The 10,387-nt window shown below is 44.2% G+C and overlaps 1 protein-coding gene across 1 annotated transcript in view; it reads left to right on the top strand.

Moving 5' to 3' along the window:
• The first annotated feature begins 512 nt into the window (after positions 1 to 512).
• Positions 513 to 10,387, top strand: part of LOC104982699 — a 42,186-nt gene continuing 32,311 nt past the window's right edge. Inside the window, exons 1-4 of the mRNA XM_010832126.1 lie at positions 513 to 741; positions 1,633 to 1,811; positions 2,652 to 2,791; positions 6,690 to 6,798. Of these exons, the coding sequence (XP_010830428.1) occupies positions 513 to 741; positions 1,633 to 1,811; positions 2,652 to 2,791; positions 6,690 to 6,798 (657 nt within the window). The remainder of the gene's footprint in view (positions 742 to 1,632; positions 1,812 to 2,651; positions 2,792 to 6,689; positions 6,799 to 10,387) is intronic.

Below are 10,387 nucleotides of genomic sequence, written 5' to 3'. Positions count from 1 at the left end.
GAAATGATGAATCATGAACTTTTTTCCAGCCAAGCAGAATGAGTTTTGAAAGTTCTGACATGTAAATCATGAAATATCTTGGGTAATATTGATCTCCTACAACTAGTGGAATGAGCAGATGTGAGAAAACAGAATCCTTAAAGACAATGACATAAGGACAGATATAAGGACTAAATTTGCAGTTCCTTACTCAACAAGGACTGAGTTGTGTGTGAGGTGGGAGATCTTGGTGGTAGACACGAGGGTGATTTCCTTACAATAATTTATTAAGTTCTATCTCTGTTGAGGGTGCTTTTCTGTACATGTGTGTGTTTTTACAAAAAAATATTTTAAAAGTAACAAGATAGATTAAGCATTTTAATGAAAAACCTTACATATAAATATTGAACATATAGATACATACAAAACATATAGATAAAACTAATACTAATCTATACAGCAAAACAGCTAAAGCTGTACTAAATGAGGACCCTCAGAAGAGAAGCAGTGAGGCTTCACCTGATCTGGTCCAGATGAGGCTCCTGGTGCTGTGGGGGCTCCATTCCCTCTGGGGTCCAGGATGGGGTCCAGGTCCAAGTCTTCAGGGATTTGGATCAGAGCCTGCAACTGCAACACAGGTGATGGAGTCCCTGGGAGGTGCAGACTCAGACAGAGGAGGGCTCCCTGGGGAGGGTGTGCAGGACCCAGAAGACTTCCCAGGATCTAGAGTTTGCTTTGGGGCTCAGATCTGCAGGGTACTGGGTATGTTTGCTGCTCTTTGCAGAGGGTGTTGTCTGTTAACGGGAAGTTTAGAAATGTCCCACAGGAGCAACTACTCTTGTGTATCTGGCCAGTATTGTTCAACTGATGGGTCCCCTTGACAGTGAGACTCAGGAAGAGAAATGGGACACTGGGATCCGGAACTGAAAGCTTGGGTCCCCCCTTCCCTCTAGGCCCTGGGAGGAGCAGGAGGTCAGATGACACGGGGGATAGGAGAACCTGCCCACCCACCCCACACTCAGTACAACTGCTCCTGAGACCTGAGCCTTGGAAATGGACAGATACCTGGAGTCTCAATATTCCCTAATAATTGTTTCTAACCCCTAGCCAAACTTTTCTGAAGATTATGATTTTAAACTGATATTATGTTGTTGTAATAAAAAGGTACATTTTACCTGTCTAGCATATTGCAAAATTAAAATTTGACAGAAGACACAGCTTTTAAAATTGTAATAAAACAAGATGTGTTATTAGTGACAAAATTGGAAAAAAATAAAAGGAACATGAGTAACTTGAATCCTGCCACTCATCCCAAGTCTGCTGCTCAGTTGCTTCAGTCGTGTCTGACTCTGTGCAGCCTTATGGATTATAGCCCACCAGGCTCTTCAATCACTGGGATTCTCCAGGAAAGAATACTGGTATGTGTTGCCATTTCCTTTCTCTGGGGAATCTTCCCTACCCAGAGATCTAGCCCGAGTCTCTTGTGTCTTCTGCATTGACAGGTGGGTTCCTTACCACTAGCACCACCATCCCAAGAGCACATTGCACTGGATTTCTTTCTGGTGTTTCTTTAGTTCAAGTTGGAAACATACACAGAAAAAATTACAGAACCTCCAATTTCAGGTTGAAAAATGGTGCCCTGAGCTGGCCCAGGATCCCAGGGTTCCAGAACCGGAGGGACCCCAGACTTGGGCACCCCCCAGTCTGGCTGGGACCCTTCAGATCAGGGAGCACCCACATGGATGCGGAGCTGCCAGGTGACTCCCTGCCTGCACGAGCTCTGGGCGCCTGAGTCTCCTTCACTCTGTTCCCAGGAGCTCAGGACTGGGAGGGTGGGGCCACCCAACTGAGAGGGTAACAGGCAGGAAGGCCAGGGTTCTCCAAATAGAGGAAATAGCCTGCAAGTGTCAGACATTTTTATCTCTCTTAAGCGGCAGGAGGAAACAAACTAGCAATATTTTTTCCTTCTCTATACAAATTTAAAGGGAGGTTTCTCTTAAAATATTGTGTTGCCATAATGACACCCGGCTTCGCCTGAAGTTAGCCTGAAGTTAGCTATTCTCGAGTCTAGAGATAACCAATGCCTTTTTCTTATGGAAATGTTTGTCTTAAGCTATGCTAATGTACTATGCCTTTACCCCAAACTCTGTCTCCAAGTCGGTTCTGCCTCTTGGCCCAGAACCTACTTGACAAACCAGTATGGATATTGTTCCCCTAATCTGTGTAAATGAAACTATTTGTATGGTGGTCTGCCCTTCTTCAAGATTCAAGTTAATCATTTTATGGCCCAGGATAAACCATTTGGTGCCAAGATTATCCCAAAATGCATCTTATGGGTGAGGGGCCTGGTGCCATTCTGAATTTTAAGACACTCCTTTCTTTCATTAACAGACTGCTAGTGACTATATAACATCCAGCTAAAGACTAGCAGAGGGGTACTCTTTCTGCCCCCTTCTGATGCCTATGTCAGAAGCTTTCTCTATCTCCTTTATACTTCAATAAAACTTTATTACACAAAGCTCTGAGCAATCAAGCCTCGTCTCTGGCCCCGGATTGAATTCTTCTCCTCCGGGGGCCAAGAATCCTGGTGTATTCGCGTGATTCAACAACAACCTTTCACAACCTTTCTCTGAAGCTGGTGATGGATTAGAGATGCCCCTTGTTGCCTTTAGGGGTTTGGAGGGCAGAGCTGGGTCCTGCAGAGGGAGATAAAGAAGCCCCCAGTGGGGATCTTCAAAGAGAACACGTTGGAACAGCAGCTCCTGGACTCTGCACACAGTGGCCTCACAGTGCCCCCAGCCTCCATGCAAATGTAAGAGCTGCTGGAGGAGCCAGCCCAGCAACCTCAGGGGCATCTGGGGACGGGATCTGTGCCCTGGGGAGACATGCTCAGAGCATCCTCCACTCTTCTGCACAGATTGTTACTACCCTCTTGTCTCCACTCGTGTGGGATTTCTGCTGGTGGTTCTGAAGCACCAACAAGTGAGTTGGGGTCATGATGGAGACACGTGCCCTTGTCTGCCTCACCTTCCATGTTCACACTTGCTCTTCCTGGTCTTCTTCATCATCACCATTGACATTCCTCAGGAAAGTAAGCAGAGATTTTTCTGACATCTGGAAGGAAGAGATCAGTCAGGTAGGTCTAAGCCCCGCCAGGCCAGGAAAGCAACCATAGGGGGTAGCCCAGGGCAGTGAAGACTTCATAGGGGCTCTTCAGCCATGTGGGTCCAGACCTGCTGACTCCAGCCTCAACTCCTCCTCAGGACATTCATGGTGACAAAGCCAGGTTCAAGGGTGCAGACTTGTTGTCAGGAGCTGGGGTGAAGCTAAGAGAGTAGGAGAATAGGGCTGCAGACAGATTAATAGATTTTATATAAGTTCCCAGGATCCACAGTGTCTATAAAAGAGCAGGTCCTCCAGAAGGATAATCATAAAAAGATGGGAAAAGGAGATAGGGTAGGGTTACAAGGAAAAGTCTATGGATAAAAAAAAAAGAGAGAGATAAAATGTTAAAAGATATGAAAGAAGAAATAAATGACCTCCATATTCTTGCTCTCCTTCTCTGAATCTTCATTATCTGCCATGTAGTTTTCTGGTGTCTGAGGGCAGCAGTCATGTGGAGTGGCTGTTGGAAAGCCAAGGGGAGATTTAGAGTCAGCATGTGACCGGGGGACCCTGGTGCTCCTCAGAGCCTGACCCTGGGACCCTTGGTGTCTTTGTCTCCAGGGACCTCCCAGGGCCTCAGTGTTTCACCTCTTTAGTGAAAAAGTGGGTCCCTGACCTGCAGCTTCCTGTCTCCACCCACAACTTGTCTATGAGTGATGAGGAATGAGGCCATGACCACCTGTTCCTACTCCAGGCGGTTACTGTCTCCATGAATCTCTGCCCATGGCCTCACTTGCCTCCTTCTCCTGCTGTTTTTCCCTCTATTTCCTTCCTCATTTCTCTCTTCTAGTCACTGTTCCTTTCCTTCCTCCTTGAAGCTCCACCAACCCAAGAGTTCTTCAACATGGGCACATTGAAGAAAGATCATGGGTGTATGGCCAGCATCTCCAATCAGCCCATTATTTAATTAAACAATCCATCCATCCCAGAGAGGACCTGGCTTGGACCTGAGAGTGTTTTGAGCCTTGGGGGAGGGAATGATAAAAATTACACATAACAGAGACTCTCCCATTGCCTGGGGTGACCTTAGTTACCTGGGAGGTACTTAATACTCACAGCAACACCTTCAGTTTCCCAGACCCCTAGAGAGCATAGAGGCAAACACTTTCAATTTCATTTAGCCAGAATGATGTGACAAGGGTCCTCCATAAACACCTCGTAGCTGCCAGGTTTGCACTGAGACTTAGAAAATTGGGAGGGATGAGACCTGGGAAAATATAAGGAAAGGGCAGAGGATGGGGCAGGCCTGGGGTTGGGGAGAAGGGGCAGGACTCTCTGGATGCAGCAGTGGGTTCTGAGAGCAGCAGTGACCCCAGGACCTGCTGCCCTGGGACTGCTCAATCCCAGGAGACCAGGTCAGCAAAGCTGTGAAAGCAAGTGTGTGAAGAAGCCCAGTGGCCCCTTCACAGAGTCTAGAATCTGCAGCCATGGAGGGTCTCTAGGAGCATCTGGACATGGACCTCTCACATGGAAACACCTTCAGCACATCAGCCTTGGCTGGTGCGGAGGCTGAGATGAGCTCCAGGAGACCAAGCCCAGGCAGGGACCCAGAGCCTGTGTGCTGTGATTTATCTACCCCTGGGAGAGACCTCTACATGAGGAATTAACAGTGAGGACAGACATGAGGGGAAGTCACAAGTATCTCCAGTATCAAATGACAGTGAGAGTTTTGTGCCCACTAGGACATGGCCATCATAGTTAAACACACAATAGAAAACAGTCAGCAGTGCACAATACCTGAGATGTGCTGACCAGAGACCAGGCTTCCATACTAGTCAGTGACAGAAGCAGGAAAGAGCAGCTCTTATGGGAAAAATTATCTTTGAAAAGCAAAGCAAGAAAAGGTGATTATAAACAGAGCACAATGCAAGTCCAGGACACAATTTCTCTATTATATTATTAAAATATGAAAAGAGTAAGTCAGAAGTCTACACACATTTCCTTCTTCATAATTTCATGTTCTCCTTCCTTAGCCTCCAAGCAGAGTGTTTAACCCTAAAGTTCCAGGAGCCTTCTCCCATCAGATCCCAAGTGAATGTTGTTTCCTGCCTATTTCTTCACCACTGCATCAAATGCTCTCCACAATATAGTCCATAGAAACACAACCATGAGCAACAAGGTGATTAGAATGAGTGACCCGCCAACTTCTGCTGTTGGCTCTTACAGCATCACCTTGATCTTTTTTCCAGGGTCCTGAAGAGACACCCCACTGTGGATAGCAGATGGCAGTCATCTGTTCTCTGCACTCAGAGCCCTTCAATAAGACACTGATCTCAGTTGCAAACCTAAAGATAGAGACGCTGAAAGAGTTAATTTTCAACCTCTCAGTTCTATATGCCCATTAGAGCTCTCACCTTCATGCTAACGAACCTGAAATTCCAAGTGTTTTTGACACATACAAAACATGGCTTTACACAAATTATAACAGTCACATCTTACTAGTGGCTACCACACTATGATACACAACAACCACTATATATGTTTATATATGTGTGCATGCTTATTCACTCAGTCATGTTTGACAATTTGTGACCCCATTGATTGTAGCCCACCAGGCCCCTCTGTCATGGAATTCTCCAGGCATGAATACTGTATTGGGCAGTCATTGCTTTCTTCAGGGGATCCTCCTGACTCAGGTTTTGAACCCAGTCTGCTATATTGCAGGTGAATTCTTTACCATCTGAGCCACCAGGGAAGATTTAATGAATCTTGAAATCAGTACCACTTGTTCTAACACTTCTGATAGATTATGACAGAACAGTTTTTGGAATACCAGGAGACTTTGGTACAAAGGAGGGTATAGGGCTTCCCTGGTAGCTCAGTGGTAAAGAATCTGCCTACCAATGCAAGAGACATGGGTTCGATCCCTGGGTTGGGATGATGCTTTGGAGGAGGAAATGGCAACCCCCCTCAATATTCTTATCTAGAGAATACCATGGACAGAGGAGCCTGGCAGGATATAGTCCATGGGATCACAAAGAGTTGGACACAACTGAGTGACTGAGCATGCATGAATATATACAGGATGTTACCACCCCTTTCTTGTTTATTCCCTTTGCATTTTCTGGCATTTTTAAGATGACTGTTTGCTAATAGATTAACAAAGTATGAAAGTATTTAGCCTGAGGGGCTAAGAGAGGGATGTTGCCCTCTACTAGTTTCCATGGTAACCAATGTAACCAATGAGCCAATCTGCTGTTAATACCCACTGTAACTGGTAGACTCCCTATCCCCCCAGAGTGAAGAATGCTGCAGCTGCTGTGTTCTTCTTGTCCCCTGCTATCCACAGTGGGTGTCTCTCCAGGACCCTTTTACTTCAGACATTTAAAACATCCCATCTGTTAAACCCTCTGATATCTCTGTCGACTCCAGGATGTTTCTTTGGTCTCAAGTCCAGGCAAGTACAGGGCTTCCAGGGCTGTGAAGTGTAGCCCAACAGGTTCTGGAGAGGATTTGGCTGGTCTGATTTGATGATTCATTTGCAGGTATTTGCTGGGCTCATGCACACATCCCAGGTACTCATGAGCCTTTGGGCACTGAAACAGCAATGTCAACACCCAGATCTTAGAGGAATTCCCAGCGGGTGTTCCACTTGAGGGGACAGGTATGGACACAGGGCGCAGTGTGCCTGTGCTGAACATCATCAGAGAAGAGGTGAGGAGGGAGAGAGGGACACCATGTCTCCTCACGAGCCCATCCCTCCACCACTGACTCTGAGATCAGGGAGGGAGGGATACAGGGCCTTCAGAGAAACACGACCAACACACTGAATACTACACACCATACGGAGAGAGTGAAGCAAGGCACACGGAATTGAGAAGACATATCATGCTCATAGACTGGAGACTTGGTACTGTTGACATTTCTACACTACCCAAAGCTAAGTAAAAATTCATTGCAACACCAATCAAAATATTAATGCCATTTCCACACAAATGGAAAAAGCAAGTCCAAAAATATATGTGGAACCACTAAGGACTCCAATAGACAAAATGAGAACAAAGATCAGTTTCTTACTTCCTGATTTCAAAACACATTACAAAGATATAGGAATCAAAGCTGTATGATACTGACATAGAAACAGATTCATAGCCCTAAATACCAGAATAAAGACCCCCAAGTAAACTCAAAGATACATAGTCAAACGAAATTCACCTAGTTTCTAAGACAACATAGGGAAATGGTAGTCTCTTCAACAATCAGCAGGATGAAAAGATAATTCACAGAAAAATAACAAATCATATATCAGATAAGGAGCTCACACTCAGAATATGTAGGAAAATACCACAACTCAAATGCAAAATAAATAAAAAAGGTAAAAAAAGAAGTTGATGAGTGTGCAAAAATGGTGATCAAAACCATCTGGAGCTTTTGTCTGAAGGGCTTATTGGGTTCTGTGAGGAGCAGTGACCCTGGGTCCTACTGCTCTGAGTCTCTGACCTAGGTCTGGTCAGTCCCAAGAAACCAGGTCAGCAAAGCTGCGAGAGCAAATGTGTAAAGAAAGCCAGAAGCCCCTTTACAGTCTCTAGAATCTGTGGCCATGTTGGTCTCTAGGGGCAGCTGGACATGGACTGCTCTCATACGGAAGCTCCTTCAGGAGAGCATCCTTGGGGAGGTATGGTGCTGAGATGAGCTCCAGGAGACTCAGCCCAGGCAGGGACACCAGAGCACGTGTGCTTTGACTCATCCAACCCTGAGAGAACCCTTTACATGAGGAATAAACAGTGAGAACAAACATGAGGGGAAGCCACATGCCCTAAAAATGCAGGAGAGAGTTCATGTCTCACCCACTACCTGACACTCACTGCAAGAACTTGGTCTCCAGTGTCAAGTGACCATGAGAATTTTGTGTCCACAGGATGTGGCCATCATAGGAGAAATTAAACATAAAGCCAAAGTCCCCTGTACATAATACCCAGCAGGTACTAACCAGAAGCCAACCTTTCATATTTGGCCATGAAAGGACAAGGAAAGAGTAGTCATATAACAAAGGACATTTCTAAATGGAAAAGCAAGAAAAGATGACTATAAATAAATAATAACACACATGGACACATAGTTCTATTATTTCATTAAAATATGAAAAGAACAAATCACAATTCTATAAATATGTCCTTCTTCCTCAGTTTATATTCACCTTCCTTCATCTCCAAAGAAGCAGGTGTAACTGGTGTGGTCCTGGAACCCTTTCCCTCTAAATCTCAACTGAGAGTTGTTCCCTACCCGAGTTCTCTTCCACATCACTGCTGCTAATGCTCTCCAGGAAGCAGTCTGCAGAAAGACAACCATGAGCAATAATACAGTTATTATACAAGTTGACCCACCCATTTCTCTTCCTCTGCTTGGCTCACACAGCATCTCCCTGGTCTTCCCTCCAGGTTCACAGACCTCCCCTGTGTTTGTGGAGTCAGAGTCCTTCAACAAGACGGTGATCACAGTTGCAAAATTTACATGAAAAGCAGATGTGGGGAGAATCACCGTTCAACCTTACACTTCTACAGGCCCAATATAGCTCTAACATTCAAGCTTATGAAGCTAAATTCCAACACTTATGGACATACTTTAAATATAGCTAGTGTGATCAAACAATTGTGTGGTTTTTGTGATATTTTTAATATAACAAGCTAATTATTGTTTGAAATATGTTAATTATAGATAACTCATGGCTACTACACTGGAAAGTTCAGGTATAAGAGCTCCAAAGACAAGGAAAAGGTGACTAATTGCCTGTTATGGTTTTTCTTTATTCCAGATAATTTTATGGCCTGATAAGATCATTCATGTGTAGGCATACCTGAGGTTCTTGAACCCAGGCCAGACATTGGGAGTGTGCTTGTGAACATTCCAATAGTAAGGTGAACACTCAGATTCAAAGAAAATTCTCCATAGGTGGCTCACTTGTAGGCAGAGGAGAAGGGCATGGCCCTGCATACCTGTATTACAAGTAACCAGAGAGTAGATACAGAGGGGAGGGAAGGGACAGTCATTGTCTTCATGAGCCCATCTTTCCCATTCCTGACTCTAGAGGTCCCAAGGAAGACAACACAAAAGGCCACTTAGGAAGTGAAAGATTTGTACACTGAAAATCATAGAACACTTTCGAAAAAAAGAAGAGACAAGTAATTGGAATGACATAACATATTCATAGACTGGAATATTTAGTATTGTTGACCGTCCTATACTCCTAAAAATGAGGTACATATATATGAAACCACTCACAAAATCCCATGTCATTTTTATAGAAATGGGGGGGAAAAAAATCCCAAAATACTAAGATTTATGTAACCCAAAAGAAACCCAGAGAAAACAGTCTTAAGAGAAAAGAACAACAATGGGGCCTTCAGGCTTCCTGAATTCAAAATAGATAAGAATGCCACAGCAGTCAAAACGGTATTCTACCAGCAACAAAATAGGCAGAGAGAGCAATGAATTATAAGGAGAGAATCTTGAATAAATTGACACATGTGTGGCCAAATGATCTTTACCAAGTTTCTAAAATCACCAAGTGAAGGATCGACACTCTCTTCAGCGATCAATAGAAAGGCAATCTATAGAATGAGAGGAAATATCTGCAAACTTCGTATCTGAATAAGGGGCCAATATCCAGAGTAAATAAGCAACTACTACAACTCAACTTCAAAACAACAGCAGGCAAATAACTGACTTTAAAAAAATGTGTAAAAAGCTTCAGTAGACATTACTTCATAGAAGACAGAAAAGTGACCAATATGCATAGGAAATGTGCTCCTCCATCCATGGAATTTTCCAGGCAAGAGTACTGGAGTAAGTTGTCATTTCCTTCTCCAGGGGATCTTCCTGACCCGGGAATTGAACCCAGGTCTCCCTCATTGCAGGCAGACACTTTACCCTCTCAGCCACCAGGGAAGCCCCAGCATCACTAAGTATCAGTGAAATGGAAACCAAGACAAAAGAAGATATTAAGAAAATAACAGATGTTGGCAAGGAAGTAGAGAAGTGGAACTTTTGTGCCCTGTTGGTAGGAATGGAAAATGGCATATTCATTAAAGGACAGTTTGGAAGTCCTTCAAAAATTATTGAGAACATAAGATCTAAGAATCATTGTTTTGAGTGTATGTTGAAAGGAGATAAAACAAGAATGTCCAGGAGATTTCTACAGTCTCATATCCATTGATTGCTACATTATACACAATAACCAAGATAGAAAAACTGCCCAGTGTCCATGGGCAGATAAATCAAGAAAGAAAATGTGGTGTATACATAT

The sequence above is a fragment of the Bison bison genome, unplaced genomic scaffold (assembly GCF_000754665.1).
Source record: "Bison bison bison isolate TAMUID 2011002044 unplaced genomic scaffold, Bison_UMD1.0 scf7180017864537, whole genome shotgun sequence".
Taxonomy (NCBI): domain Eukaryota; kingdom Metazoa; phylum Chordata; class Mammalia; order Artiodactyla; family Bovidae; genus Bison; species Bison bison.
Note: the sequence above shows the minus strand (reverse complement) of the source record. Positions and strands in the feature narration are given on the sequence as shown.